Below are 16,470 nucleotides of genomic sequence, written 5' to 3'. Positions count from 1 at the left end.
AAACAAACACTACAATACCACCCGAACAAAAACAAACACCGAAAAACAAAACAAAACAGGAAGACCATCGGATCATCTATACTGAAGGCTCCTTTTGCCAACGTTCCGGGAGAGTATAGCTGTATGACATATCAAAATACGTACATACGTGCAAAGAAGATAGAGAGGAAAATTTAAACTCATTTAGGATTCGTACATATTTAAGGCGGGTGCACATCGAAACATTCTGTTATAGGAGGAGTCTGAAAGTATTTCTCACCAGTTTTACAAAATTACAGCAAGGGATGGATCATTTTATGTCATTTTGGGGCTTGGACGATTTTGGGAAAAATATGCCGAGATGTTGCCATTGAAAAAAAATCAAGCCATGAATGGCACAAAAAAAATTAAAAAGTGATCGCCAGCAAATTTAAAGTAAAAAGTCATGCACGGACAGTTACTCTAAGTCTTTACTATTCATTTTCGGCTTGCCTTCCACGCCCCATTTTATAACATCTTTACATGTAATTTTGGTGTGCCAAAACGGCACACCAGTGTTACAATATCATCAATGTCGGCGCCCCTTTGAACACCCTTTTTTTTCCGTCATTTTCGACGCACCCTTCATTAATGTCCTGATTTGATTAATATTTTAACCCCGGTGGTGGCAGTCCCCGGGTTGGTGGGTACCCATGCGCGTTACCAAATTCACGGAAAAGGGGGTGTTTTTCTTCAGTCATCTCGGAGATTCTAGGTCCGTGAAATCGAGAAAAAGGGGTACTTTTTCAGAGTAACCTCCGATATTAGGGATAGTCCTTTCATAATCTCCTAGGACACTAAATCTGGTCTAGTCTCACTCACAAAGAAAATGAAAAACAGTACCTAACCGTACATATGACGTATACATGCCCATCACTTAGGGTCTAACCTCCAGGGTCAACCTGGAAGTTAACATACTAACCTCCTAGATTTCGAAAATAAGGGTATGTTTTTTACAGCTTATTTCTCCCAGATTTGACGCAAATTGGGGTGTTTTTCTCAGAAATATTCTAGGAAAGGGGGTACTTTTCAAACTTGGGTAACAAGCATGCATGGGTACCCACCAACCCGGGGACTGCCACCGCCGGGATTTCAACCCACACGTTTGCTGTTGTTTTACGCGTGTTTCAATTTGAAACATCAAATAGCAATATCCATTTGCTGTGTTTCTGCGACAGTTTCCAAAATTTACACGTGAATATCTTGAATACTCACTTCAGCTTGTCCACATAGCCAGATTATTGTGTTGTTTCAATGTATACAACTAATAATGCATTTGCAGTCTTTTTAATCCTTAGTCGGTTTGTGCCACATGCTTTTTTAGTCTTACTGCTGAGAACAAACTTTCAATAAGAGTGGTAGTGGTTTTCTTACGGATTGAGGAGACCTCAATTACTTCTTATTTGTTTCCATCAGTGATATTGCTGTCGCGAAGAATGCTTCTATTTGCTTTTCAACTTTCCAGTATTCCGAATCAGTTGGAAAAATGTGGGTGAAGCTGCGTAAAGATCTCCCCCCGAAATATCAAATGGTCCACCCCTAATGATAAATGGTGGCTTTCTCCTTTGGTCAACTTTCCAGACTTTCGCTTCTTTGGGTGGTAGTGTTAGTAGGTATACGGCCAGACTTTGCCATCTTCAAAACAATTGGGGCAATTGGGGCATTAGTTATCACGATGACTGCCAAAATTGATCACTGGGTATACAAACGGCCCCTTTTGTGGAGGGACCATAGTATAGAGATGGATTTCATTTGCGTAGACCAGTGGCACAGCAACGCACAATTTGCCACATGCACAAACCTCGACCAATTTATATCGCTGGAACATCATTTAAAACACTTCAAAGGGGCATGTTTGCCATGCATGTAATGCACTATTTCTTCTCTCTTCCCCCCCCCCAAAAAAAAAAAAACAAAACAAACAAACAAAAAAAACCCGCAAACAAACAAAAAACAAAATTACACACAAAAACGAACAAAAAACAAAAGACAAAAAACTAAAACTAAAACAAAACAAACAAACAAAAAAACTTTGGAGGGACTGTGCTCTGGGACTGTGAGGATACATGGACTGAGTGCACACACATCGGCCGCCTGGCTTTTCCCACAATGCTTCTCACTGTCTGTGAGGGAAACACCCCACAATTCTCTATTCAAGATGGCGGATACCGTGTCACTGAAAACGTAGCCAGGGTCGAAATTCACGAACCATCGCATCGGCGTATGTAGCACTAAAATCGGTGAAACTGAAATAGTTCGGAAGGAGACTGATTATATCTATCAAAAAAGCCATGGCACAATGCGCCCAGAGTGCTCAAGAATTTATTCAGAATGCTTTCGGTCCGATGGTCGCCGTACTTTGCAGCCATGACGCCGAAGTCCTGTGCCAGAAAAATAACCTCACATTCGTTGAAATGGTGCGACCGTTTTGCAAGCTTACGACAGAAGGTAATGGCCGGCATAAATTAATTTCAGTTTGTCCGTTGTATATTCACATGTTTTGTATTTCTACGTAAAACAATTATGGTACATTTCTATATTACACATCCGGTGTCATTCACGTACAAGTTATTCAGCGGTCCACCCACTTTATGACCGTACTCTGTAGAGCCAGACGTCGTCAGCTGTTCCACTTTCTGTCGTCCACTCCTTTCCATTCAATGACACACTGATAACTCGTCGTTCGATTCACCGTTGAACGACGCGTATGGCGGCTTCGGGACAGACTTTTACATCGGACAAAGCTCATAGAGATATTTTCGTTTTCAAAACATATCCTCACACTAACAATAACATGGACACATGAATGTACATTTACCAGAGAGACATCTATGTTTCATTATATAATTGATCGATTCAAGTGATGTGAAAGTGGGCTTTATTATCCCAGTTGTTGCTGCGGTCTTAAGCCCTAACATTGCTCCAGTTATGGTTTTGCCGGGAGTGACCCATGTATCCCTACAACTTAAATCTTTGCTGCATGTGTGTTGTGTTTTTGTAATTTTGTTGCGGAGTTCATCACTCTGTATGTGTATCATTATCAAGAAGCAAGAAAAGGGGTCTGTTAAGTAGTGCTGGGAGTGAAAGTGTATCTGTTCTAATGCCAAGAGTAACTCAAGGAGTGTTGCGTGTACAGATGGTGGTACTTACTATTGTGCAACTGTCAGTATACAGTCTTGTAAGTTACTATATCCATGACACAACTGAACCAGAGGGCTCCAGTGTTCAGATAAATGATTGTGGCTGTGTGTTGTCATCAGGACACGACTCTATGTTGACTGAAGCTAAGATCATTCACTTATGTTTACGAATTTCAGCGCACATACGAGATCCAGCTGGGCAGGTTCATTCGGTACGAAACCTGCGAATCATTGTCAATGAGATGAACATGCAGCCCCCATCGCCAACTATCGCCCGCAAGATAACCAATGAAGCAGTATCCAATGCCCAACTGCCACAGGTAGCAGAAGGAAACCGAACGAACGTTCTCAGCGTAGGAAACTATGATCTTCAGATCAGTCGTAAGTCCTCAACATTTGGCTCTGTAACTTTTCTTTAAGTTGACATCTGCAGTCATTTAAAAAATTTCTCATACACATTTTCCTTAAATCATTCTACACTTTGTTATAATTGCACTGCATTCAAAATGTTTTTAAATGGGTAACAGATTGTTGCTGATTGGTGGTGAGAGAGGCAGAGGAGTTCACACAGAGTGCATACCCTTCATAGATTAGACAGTTAATGAAAATAGCCAACCGAAAATTCTGTAGTTAATATCTGGTCAATTCGGTTTGTGTGTAACAGATTGTTGCTGATTGGTGGTGAGAGAGGCAGAGGAGTTCACACAGAGTGCATACCCTTCATAGATTAGACAGTTAATGAAAATAGCCAACCGAAAATTCTGTAGTTAATATCTGGTCAATTCGGTTTGTGTCTGGTTAAAAATGAACACTCTAGAGTGTCTCTTTAACCCTTTTCCTGCCGAGCGCCCCTGTCCGTTATCCTGCCAAGTCGGTCAAAACCGGCCCCCTTTTCCGTGTCTACAGAAGATAGGCTCTCCTGCACGCTTTCCTGCCAGGCATTTGGCGGGAAAAATACCGCATTTTCGGGGTACGATTACCGATCATATACGTGTTAGACTTCAAAAATTTTTGCATGCCCGTATAGAGGGGCAACCGCTGATGAGGTTGTGTCCAGAAAATGACGAGGTCACGGGCGTTGTTTGCCCCGGGGGACGTGCACTTTTATGCCCTTTTCTAGCTTACTTTCGCGGAAGTAAAGCTCGTTCGCCGGCACGCACGGCCACACCGGGGAAACGTCACCTCTCTCGTGGGTTAGTAGAAGACCCAGGGGTTAGTGCTATGGGTGCGGGAGCACCCTCAAACCTGTCCTGTTTCCCCTGGGTTGTGTCACTTGGCCACGTACTTTGAACGACTTGGAAGAGTCGCACATTGCAGTCTGCTTTGACGTAGTGTCAACGACATAGTTCCGCCATTGAAGGAAGGCGTGTACGTAGTTTGGCCAGTTCAGTGAACACTTAGCTCGTTAGTGTTACCGTTTCCTAACACGTTAGTTGTGCAGTTGTTACTAAGGTGCAGTTTTGTACCACCTTAGCTCTGGACAGTGCAACTGCTCTATGCACTAACCCCAACGACAGATGGTTGGTACAACGTCTACGTCGCACGAGCACAGCCTCCGTTGGGCTGTGCCCCTCCCACGTGATACAACGCACGTTCATCCATTACTATAGCGTCCTTACGGATCTGCCAAAAACGAAAGGGGGGTAAAAACAAAACAAACGAAAATATGCGATCCATAGATAGTATTTATTCGGGAATAATTTACATTATGCCGAACAATAAATCTCGGAGTCTGTCTCGACGTCCGAGTGCATGGTCCGTGTTTCAAAAATTACAATCGGGGTGGCAGATCCGTGTTTCAAAAATTATAATAGGGGGAATTGTACAAAATAATCCGTCTAAACAAAACAAAACAAAACGAAAATATGCGATCCATAGATAGTATTTTATTCGGGAATAATTTACATTATGCCGAATAATAAATCTCAGAGTCTGTCTCGACGTCCGAGTGCATGGTCCGTGTTACAAAGATTACAATCGGGGGATTGTACAAAATAATCCGTGTTTCAATTTACAATCAGCGGGATCGTAAAGCACAAACAAACGGCACAACCGTGCTCAAAATGTGATCATGGTCCGTGTTCAGAATACAGTCAAGCCACTGTTAGGCGAAGCTGTCCCCTGTCCGTTATTTACGTCGGGTTCTCTTGCTGATGGGTGTCGTCGGGGCTGTGTGAGTAGAGGTCTGCACGCCAATGCTCCTCTTACCTCGTAGCATCATGCGATGATGAAAAGCCGCAAAACACTCGCCCTCGTGAAGATGAACCCCGCACAGACTACATCCTTTGGACGTCTCAGACAGTCGTCCGCTCGCAGTGGTCTTACCCTCTCTGCTACATACTTTACAGCATTTCTGCCGCCCCTCCAAACGGCTGACAACGTGCATTGGCTGATTTTGTGGATTGATGTACGAGGCAAGAGAAACAGTGGCCTCGACCTCTCTCACACGGGCTGCGATCGCCCACAATAACCGCCAATGAGTTGTTTCCCGACACGCAGATGAAACATCTTATGGGTCAGCTTACTATCAGGGTGTACATGCTTGAAGCATATATATGCATTTACCAGGGCAACATCAATCAGGTAACATGCCAGATATGTCCACCATCTGTGGTTCTTGCGCCCAGTGTGAAAGTACTTGCGCTTCTGGTTGGCTCGGTCGACGCCTCCCATGTACCGGCGATAATTATACAGCGACAGAGGCACTTGTCGCCGCTCGTCTCCCTCCCCCACTGGCACGCACTCCAAGGGTGGATAGACCGTATTCAAGATCAGCACCTGAGCGTTACTATCCTGATAAGCAGTGATGTTAAGACGAGAGTCCGTTCTGGTCGTGGCTTTCATATCCCCAACAGACAGAGGAAGGCGCTTCCTCTTACCCGGCGGAATTAATTGAGGGGGCATGGTGCGACGATTACGGCGGTTGAAACTCCCGACCATGTAGATCCCGGTCTCCATCAGCTCTCTAGCAGTAACGACCGTGCTAAACAGGCTATCACAGAATAGGCTGTGATTATATCCACAGAATGGCTGGACCAGCTCCATCGTAATTCTTTTCACCACACCTCGCTCCTGCCGTCTCCCATCAGTCCGATCCGATATTTCACACCTAGGTACGGTGCAAAGTTAGCTATGTATGCAGTGGTGGAGTCGCACAGCTGCCATATCTTGAAACCGTCTCGATCAGGCTTATGCGGTAATCTCTGCTTAAATTTAGAACGGCCCTTAAATCGCACCATGCCCTCGTCGATGGAGATCTCTCTACCCATCTTATAATTATTTACGCACCGGTCAACTATGGGCTCCATCCATGGATTGATTTTATACAGGGGATCCTCTTGACACCGACGTCGGCGGCGTGCCTCATCAGGATCACGACGTGGATCGTTCTCTGGGTCTGCCAGATGAAAGTATCGCATAAGCTGCTGAAAGCGACTGCGGGTAATCACAGTAGAAATACCCTGGTTTCTCAGAAAGGGATCGCTAGACCAATAATCCTCCACTGATGATTTACGGTCGATACCCATACAGACTAAGACGCCAATGAACGCCTGCACCTCTCGGTAGTCAGCGTTACGCCAGTATTTATCTATTTTCCTAGCGATATGTCGCTGGTGGAATTTGGCGTATTTATTAGTCTCGTCCTTGGCCAATCTGATCAGTGTAGCTGGAATAAACTTAAAAAGTAATCGAGCTCACGGGCGTGGCTGGGCAAGGTGAAAGTCGGTCCTCTCTCATGGTCAAAATCGGTCTCCTCAAATATATTAGCATCGGTAGTCTCCGACATACGCCAGACAGGAGGTGTGTCGTCCTCCGCCAACACAGCAGCAACGTCATCATCGTCGTCAGAGCTTGCCTCACCTACGTACTGCCTGTCATAAAAGTCATCGTCCTCTGCCGCATCCTCGTCAACCTCCGAGTCGGACTCAGCGGTGATATCACCGTCGTCTGGGCGTCTGGGCCTGAACTCGCCCGTAGCGGCATCAAGGATCATATCTGGCTCAAAATCAGGTGGGCTATCCTGATAACGAACCCTCCGCACTATCTTTTTCGGCGGGGACATCGCAGCACACGAAACTATGGCAGGAGCGGGCTCGGCAGCCTCTGCTGATGACGAGGACTCAAGCTCTTTCGCACTGGGCACAGGAACCTCTCCTGACGCAGGATGAGGGCTCATAGTAGCAACAGGTGGTGTCTCTCCCGGAGCAGCCGGGGGAGAACCAATGGCATCAGCCGTCTCATTACTCACTGTCTCACTAGCAGCAGCAGACGTAGTCTGTGCAGGTGAAGTATCTCCCACAAGAGCAGATGTAGTCTCTGCAGGTGAAGTAGTCTCTCCCGGAGCAGCCGGGTGAGAACCACTGGCAACCGGTGACCCGTCATCATCCTCATCGGCAGAACGATCGGTCTTACGTTTACGCTTACCACTGGGTTTTTCAGCCGGAGATGGCTTCGCCTTACGGGAGCGTTTCTTGCCCGACTTCTTAGAACGTTTACTAGGGACATCACAACGATCGCTACCACTACCGCCCGGAGACTCTGCATCTTTGAGCTTCAGTCGTCTGCTCGCCTTCAGAAAACTTTTGCGGTCCGTCAAGCTCATGTCTGGAACAGTGTCGACAGACTAGCAGGTCCCTCCCTTTTAAAGCCACAGGGAAACAAAGCCCTGGACATGATTGGACGCAGGGGTGTTAATATATGCATCCACCTGTTATTATAATGGACCTACGGCAATCAGTCACCAACCGGCGCTGACATTCCTACCCGTCATGTAAATTGCCTGTCCGCACCATTTGATATGCTAATAATACTCATTTGCGATGCAAATCAATCGAGCACTTAGCATAACATAGTCAATGTCATTAGCATCTCAACTTGACATTCCGTCCAGCTGGGTACGTGGCATGCGCACCTGCCACCCAAGGACGTTGCCCCAAGCCCATGTTTAGTACGGGTGGGAAACCCGTATCTTTAACCTCATGTCCCTTCTAAGTACGCCTGCGCAGGGCGTATTGTCATCCAAGTCGGTGACAAGCCAACCCGACAGATTGCCCATTAAGCAGTAATGGACTGGCCGTCTCGTTCTTGTACGGCAACGAACAGTGCTTCAGCGGCTTGTTTAGGTCATAACCGTCGCCTGCCGAGCGGCTTACCCAACTAAGGCGGTCAAAGATGAAGGATGCCAAAATTGTCAACGGCTGTCTCGGCCTCGTCCGTTGGGCAACATGGCTCCTTCAAATAACGTGGCCAGCACGTCTACGTCATCAGCGGTGATGACGACCCGTCATTGACGCCCGAGTGCGTAAAACTCGGAATATACCGACAGGTACCTCTACCTGAGTCGGTCATACTACGGTATAAACCAAACACAGGTCTGCCAACTCCCGTTAGACTCGGCCGTTAGCCGAACTTCACAGGGACAACATAGGCGTAACAAGTCGGTGAACAACGTGAAAACGGTTCACGCACCTAACCGCAGCCGCCAAGTCGGTGAACAATGGTATCAAATTTTGAGGCCATGTTCCTGAATGGCAAGGCTGAGGCGGTGTGTTTCGTTGCACGGCTTGAACGTCTAGAGCCAAGTGCAGCCGACAACGTCCGACATCTGAGTGGGTAGTCTTTTCGAGAAGGTAACAAGTCGGTTAAAAGCGGTGGTTACCCTTCACAAATGTCGCTCAAGTCCGTTCGGATCAGTTCCATGTCAGGGACTAATCAAGCCGAGTCCGTCAAATCCGTCCGCACTTCCCGTCAATCAGGACCAAGTCCGTGATTTTCGTCTCGCACCATTGGCAAAAAATTGCACCGCCAGCTGAGGCGGTCTTAGGCGGTTGCCTTCGAGAAAGCCGAGTCCGTCAAATCCGTCCGCACTTCCCGTCAATCAGGACCAAGTCCGTGATTTTCGTCTCGCACCATTGGCAAAAAATTGCACCGCCAGCTGAGGCGGTCTTAGGCGGTTGCCTTACAGATTAGCGTTGCCGAGACGGTCAATTTCGGCCGCAATCTATGTAGTGCCTCAGAGCCAAGTTACCCCAAACTCCGCTAGAATACGTCAACGTGCTAACCTGCCAAGTACGTTACTCGTCCCCCACCAAAAAAACCAGTCCCCCACCGGGTTGGGGACTGGCTGGGTAGCTTCCGCACCTTTCCCTGTCCTTGGACTCTCTGTGAACCCATTTCGAGAGCAAACGCCGTTCCTCGCCCAAAACCTGTCCTCGAACGACCCCTAGCGTGAGCAAGGGTTTGCTACACGTAGTTCCGTCGACTAGGCAGGAAAGGGGGTACCAAAAAGTAGCCCGATTTCCACCGCCTTGGCAGGATAACGGCCGTGGCTGCTCAGATTCTAGCTACACCGAATTTCAAGCGGATTTTCACCGACTTGGCAGGAAAAGGGTTAATGTAAATCCCCCAGAGCCTTGCACTTATGTAAACTCAGAGACAGGAACAAAATAGGATTTTTGAAAATATTGGCAGTTATTTTCACAACTATCACTTCAAACATGCACAACCTATTTTTTTTAGCAGACCTTAGTGGTTGGTATATCATAATGCAACATAATAATAAATGAAATCATCGGTTTATCTTTAAATTTTTTGAGGAATATCATGATAAAAAATTTTATGGAGTAGCTTTGAATTATCCACCCTGTCAAGGATGTGTCTGTTGACCGTAAAGACATCCGCCAAACTTTTCCTATTCAAAGTATTTGCCTTCAGCAAATCTTTATGGAAACTATTGTTTCCATTTATCACACTGAATTGAATTTGATTTCTGTAGTCCTCATCAGATACAACTTCGATCACTCCACATCAAGAATGTGTGTGTGCTGAAAACAAGAGGTGAAAATACTGCCACTTTCATGAAACATTTGAATTGTCATATGCATGTACTGTTCACAGCTTTGAAGTGAATAATGTTTGATTGTTGTTCTCTTCCTATTATCAGCCTCTACGCCATGGTTTGAAGCATACCGGGATTCATTCCTACACACTGTACAGATTCCGTCGGATCATGAGTTCCTCAAGCATTTCGTCGCCTGTATCCTTTGAACTGTGCTGGTCATTTTGTGTAGTCCTTGAATCATTCTAATCATGGGCATAAATTGTTTTGGAAATTTGAAATTTGAATGTCATCATGAGAATTATTCATGAATTTTATTATAAAGTCATGCAAAACCGCCCCAAGGACTTTTACAGTAATGCACACTTTTGAGTCACTAATATCATCTCCAGTGACGTATGTATTAGAATAATTTCCCATGTAAGTTATCACATGCCACTGATAAAGTGTTCTCTGTATAAATGAGGTCAGGTCTTCATTCATATACACTACCAAGCCAAATTTCAATATTGCTGAAAAATCTCGTATCAGATGTTTTGCTGTATGGGTCAAATCACTGGTTTCTGATTTGACGATCTTTCAATACCACCACCCTATGAAAGAGAACGTTCTGGCATGTCCACCCTAGAGATCATGTCTAAAATATTCACATCCTGCAACATTTAGGTTTGTTGCTTTATTTGGTGTTGTAGCACAGCTTATGAAGAGATTTCATCAAGAGATATTTATATTTGTCACTTTAAAATGTTACTCACCCATGTGAAAGTAGGGTGCCAGCTATGCTGTGCTCTCTTTGTTGGCATAGATAGTCAAACAGACCACTGTATGTAGGATTTTCATCCCTGTTCCTTGTTAAGGTAGTAGGCATCTTGAAAGTGAAATTTTTGAACTTTTGCTCAAACTTTCCTTAAGGAGACTACCAACTATTCTCTCTCCAAATCAAGAATAAAATTCAGGGACCACCTTGCAAATTTTGGTACCAGAGAAACTAATTACCTAACATTAACCAATATTTGAAATTCAAAATGGCCACTGCCCTAGTGTGTGGCAGTTGTCAGTTTGTCTTCAGTTTCTCACTATTTTCAATAACCGGTAATGCTACAAAGAAAACAGCAAAGCAAATGCATATTGATAACATTCAGCACTGTGTGCTCCAATGGACAGCAACATGTCTGTCTGAGGATTCTATTCGCATAGAGGCGGCCATATTTGAGTGGGGCACTCATTTACTAATCATCATATGTAAATTCGTGCATGCAGTTCTTGTTCAAGATCAAAAATATTTGAACAAACATCTTTTAGTATGTTCAGTAACAGGACCTTGTTTTATTTTGAAAATAAAATAATGAAAATAATACAATAAGTTACAGCTGTTGGGCCTTTAGGGAGGAATAGGCCAAACCCGGAATTCGAATCGACCACGGTACAAACAAAGCCAATGCAAATGCGCATAGATGTACGTGGATTTCCATACGCGTTAGTACACATGTGAGCTTGTTTGTACCGGCATCACGTGATTATTTGGGCGTACTGAGTCTGTAGAACGCATCGCATCCTTTTATTCCGGAGTAGAACCATTAATCTGATATTGTGGGTAGACTAGAGGAGCAAGGTTCTGGGTGTGTCATTGCTAATACAGTTGCATCTGCAGATGCCCAAGACATGTCATGTCCATGAGAAAAGAGCATTCTGGTTTTTATAAGATGATAGGATGACTGAGTGACTAATCATAATCAGAGACCGTTGCAGGGAATCATAATGGAGAGAAATTATCTTGGTTACCCAGATGCCATTGCAAGACTTTCAAATTGGATGGGGCGATCCCAAAAAGATTTTTCTTTGGAAAATATTTTGTATAATGATCTTATTTTCTGCACATTATCCAAAAATTTATTGTTTTTACCATGATGTACATTGAATGAAATAACTGATACTCCTTGATGTCAGTTTTTTAGCAATTTAATGTAGCCCAAATATAACCTACACTGTATAGCCAATGTTATGATGACATCTTACGGCAGTAACCATTTTGGGATACCAATTAAGTGCCAGAGATTTTGCCAAATCTAGGCAATATTGTTCAGTGTCGTCGTGGATCCTGGCAGCCACACCAGGTCTCAGTAACTTCAGCTACATTTTTAGCATTGCTTTTCACCTCTGAATCCACACCACAGGATTCAGTCTTACATAGGATTGTTTTCCTTGACCTACGGAATCACAAGGTATGTTGGTGGTGTCCACATCACATGCCGATCCCATGGATCAGTTCATCAAGCTAAGCCAGCAGCAGAATCAGCATCAGTTTAATTCCAAAACCAGTTATCCCAAATGGTTTAACAATAATATATTCAAATACTATGTCCTGTTGCATGATCAAGTTGAAGGTGATGAGGAACAGTGAGTATTTATGTGTATTTTTTTTTCTTTTCAGTTGTCTGTGATTTTTCCAGGTTTCTCTCACAAAGGGAGAATGTCCTCCTCTACTCTAAAGTTTGGGGGATCTGGTTCTGATAGACAGGGGCCATAATGAAATAAAGTGTACAAATTAAAGTTACGCAAGCAAAGGTTTTTCAAGATTTTAGCAAATTTAAGCTAAATTGTAGTACAATTTCTTGCCCCTTTCCATCCAGTTATATGACTTGTTTGATATATTTGAAGCCTGCACAAATCATTCACATTTCATTTAGATACAGTTTTGTAAGCCGGAAGCAAACTGTAGTTGATAGTCTATCAGCTCAGCACATCTTTGTGCAAATTTGTCACTGTGGCTAGGCAAATAGTGGGTTCAATCAACTACGTGATGATACGTCATAGGCAGAAACCATGGTGCAGAATGCCACTATAAATATTCTGTGTATTAGTATATCAATAGCTCTAGATCACATGGTGGAGGGGGACATGTCAGGCATTTGTGTTGATTTGTAAGGGGGACTTAGGGCACAGCAGAAATGATGCCATGGTTCCCAAATCATTTACCGTCATTCCCTACCTTTGTGTGTCCAACAGCATCTAAACATTCTTCCAATCTGTGCTGAGTTTATATCATTTAATCAATAAAAATGTTTTTATGTGACCTGTGTCGTATTTCATTTCAGAGCGGAAGGGTTGTACAAGAGTATGAAGAATTCATTTGGAACACACGCCTGTTATTTACTAAAGATCAACTCCAGACCTCTTCACACTACGGAGACAGCAGCATTTACCAGTGAGCAAGGAAGTCTGCCAGATCCATGGAGTCAGTTTATAAATAAAAAGATTGATGACAAGGTATGATTTTGCCTCTCTCCTTCCCTGTTCACTATATAAGGCCAAAAAAAAAAAAAAAAGCTGTTCAACGGGTGGGATGACTTCAAAGTTGGGTAGGTGTAGGTCGGATTTTTTTTGATTTTTTTTTGGTTTTTCTTAAACAGAACATATAATATAAACACTTTTTGTGTGTTTCATGCTTTTTCTTAGTCACATAACATATACTGGATATGTTGTTTAGTATGTTCATGATTTTTTCAATTTTTTGTTGACATGGATTGGTTGTCCCAGAACAGCTTCTTTGCCTTCACTTCTACAGGTCAATCTACAGGCGCCGCCAACTGGTAAATTTCATGAATTTCTCAAAATCATCACAAAACCTGTTTTGAAGGCTGATATACCGAATTTTCTTATTTTTGACCCTGACCTAAAATTTGGAGGGGAAAGTGAGAGCTGTTCGTAACTGCCCTCCCACTGGTATACAGTGCCTTCCCACTGAATTTTGATGCCCACTGCCCTCTGGTATCTACAGTCTGCCCGCTCCCCACTCCCCACAACAATTCAAGCTCCCCGCTGCCCTCTCCCTACTACTGAAATTCCCCATTGCCAACTAGATGCCCACTATGCAACCCAGATCAACACAAAACCATGCAAGCAGTTAGCAGTATACCTTGGAACATTGCTCCCCTCTAAGTTAGGTTCTATTAAGCACGCCGCTTTCCCCTCCCTCTACGTATTTTCCGGTGCCCACTGTCAAAAATTTTCTCCCCGCCCGTTGAAAGTAATGAAATTTCTTCCCCGCCCACAGTAAATATCGATATTTTCTCCCCGCCCGCTGATTAGTTTTGAAATCTGCCTGCCCGCTGAAAAACTTAGCACGAACACCTTTTTGCTTCATTGGCGGCACCTGAATCTAACAGAGCTAATTTCTGTGTTGGTGTCACCAGCCATATGAGCACGGTGCATTCCAACCAAAACTCGCGACTCAGAAACTGACGGGTCAGCCCCGGGGATGTCCGGGGTGACGTCGTCGAGCGAGGGAGCGAAATTAGACCATTCGTCCTGTGTCCAAGTCAAACAAATGTCACAAGGTTGACTCCTTGTGCATTCTCGACAACGGAAACACAAATCATGTCCGTCCTGCAGTGAGAACTGCTGCTTACAATCACACATTCGATAGGAGAAAGCCATGACGAAAATCGGAACGAGTGATGACTCAAAGAACAATAAAGAATTTTCAAGGAACACTGAAAATAGGAACACTAGAAAATATAGACTGTACAACCACTCGGACGTGAAATAAACGCCGGTGAAACAATACAGTACAGAGTGTCTAAGCTATACGGAACACGTGGCGTAATAGTTTATTTTCCACGGCGTATTAACCCTGCCATTCACCTTGACCAAATGTTTGTGATGCACTTCCACCTTTACTCTTCACATCATAGCCTGTATCAATCTCACTCAAGTCAATGTCATCGAAAATGTGAAGGTCATTCATCTTACAGACAGATGTTCACTGATAACATCTCCGCGTTTCTTCAGATTCGTAAAGATTTTGGAAAAAAAAAAAGAAAAATGTGGAGTGATCCAAATATGAGTCGGTCGGGCCCGTTGAACAGATAATTTTTTTTTTCCTCGCCTAAATTAAAAGAGAGACAAGAAGGTATCGTTTGGCCTGTTTCAGTCATGAGTAGGAAAAATGCCTCTCTTTTTCCAGCTTGAGCTTTGATGCTTGAGCTTTGATGTTGATGCCAACCTGCTAACATTTCTTTGTGATCACAGGTGTGATCTTTTCGCACTCAACTGTTGCATTGGTGAGGTTAAAGGTCAAAGGTCAGTTTCCTCCACAATATCATAACACAGGTCATCCATTTGAGGAACTGTGATTGTAAATTGCAATCTATAGGTTGTGAAAGGCTTTGCCAAATCTTGGTATCATGGTAATACTTGCTTTGAAACAGAAAGTTTTCGACTTTTGTTCAAATTTCCTCAAGAAAACTTAAAACTATTTTCTTTCAGTGTCATGAATAAACACTATGGGTTAGTGTGTAAAGAATGGGATTAAAGAAAAAAGTTACCGCTATACACTTTGTAAACTCTATTTAGAAAGACCAAATTTTCAATTTTCCTTAAAAAACAAGACACTGAAATCTTCATTTGTTCATGTGTGGGGTAGAATCCATTTAATGCTTGACATGATGTTACTCATTTGTGCAGCATGTGAATGAGTGTGTCTTGAAGGTAGTATGCAAATCTGGTGATAATTACTTATTATCAATGGAGCATATTCAAGAAAGCACCTGAAGAAGATTGGGACCCAATTTTTTAGCTCCGCTGTCAGCGACGCGGAGCTTATCAAATAGGTTGATTATCCGTCGTCGTCCGTCGTCGTCGTCCGTCGTCCGTTGTCCGTCGTCGTCCGTCAACAATTGCCTTCTCCTCTGAAACCACAAGTCCAATTGCTTTGAAATTTTATATGCAGTTCACTTGGGGTGACCTCACTTCAGTTTGTTCAAATCATGGTGAAATTTGCATATTTGTATTTTTGGGGCATTTTTTGGTGTTTTTGGTAAAAAAATCTTCTTCTCTGAAACCGCTTGTCCGATTGCTTTGAAATTTGATATGCAGTTTGCTTAGGGTGACTTAAATCAGATTTGTTCAAATGGTGGTGAAATTTGCAAATTTGTATTTTTAAGGCAATTTTTGTCATTTTTGGTAAAAAATCTTTAAAAATCTTCTTCTTCAAAACTACTGGTCAGATAGCTTTATATTTGGTACATATGTCCCTAGGGATGATCTATTTCAGATTTGTTCAAATTGTGCAGAAATATGCAAATTTGCATTTTTAAGGCAATTTTTGCCATTTTTGGTCAAAAAATGTATTTCTCAAAAAGTACTGGTCTGATAGATTTGAAATTTGGTATACAGGTTTCTATAGATGAACTAAGTAATATATATTGAATTTCTGATGAAATCTGTAATTTTGTATTTTTGGGGCAATTTTTGCCAGTTTTGGTCAAAAAATGTGTATTTCCAAAACTACTCATCTGATAGCTTTGAAATTTGGTATAGAGGTTTCTACAGATGAACTAAATGATATTTATTGAAATAATGATGAAATCTGCAATTTTGTAATTTTGGGGCAATTTTTGCCATTTTTGGTCAAAAAATGTGTTTCTCAAAAAGTACTGGTCTGATAGCTTTGAAATTTGGTATACAGGTTTC

General features: G+C 43.2%; 1 protein-coding gene across 1 annotated transcript in view; it reads left to right on the top strand.

Moving 5' to 3' along the window:
- The first annotated feature begins 2,159 nt into the window (after positions 1-2,159).
- Positions 2,160-16,470, top strand: part of LOC139147828 (trafficking protein particle complex subunit 8-like) — a 46,112-nt gene continuing 31,801 nt past the window's right edge. The window contains exons 1-5 of the mRNA XM_070719038.1: positions 2,160-2,466; positions 3,336-3,539; positions 10,102-10,194; positions 12,219-12,393; positions 13,092-13,263. Coding sequence (XP_070575139.1) covers positions 2,310-2,466; positions 3,336-3,539; positions 10,102-10,194; positions 12,219-12,393; positions 13,092-13,263 — 801 coding nt within the window. The 5' untranslated portion in view covers positions 2,160-2,309. The remainder of the gene's footprint in view (positions 2,467-3,335; positions 3,540-10,101; positions 10,195-12,218; positions 12,394-13,091; positions 13,264-16,470) is intronic.

The sequence above is a fragment of the Ptychodera flava genome, chromosome 13, assembly GCF_041260155.1.
Source record: "Ptychodera flava strain L36383 chromosome 13, AS_Pfla_20210202, whole genome shotgun sequence".
Classification (NCBI taxonomy): Eukaryota; Metazoa; Hemichordata; class Enteropneusta; family Ptychoderidae; genus Ptychodera; species Ptychodera flava.
This window is presented reverse-complemented; position numbering and strand designations above follow the sequence as displayed.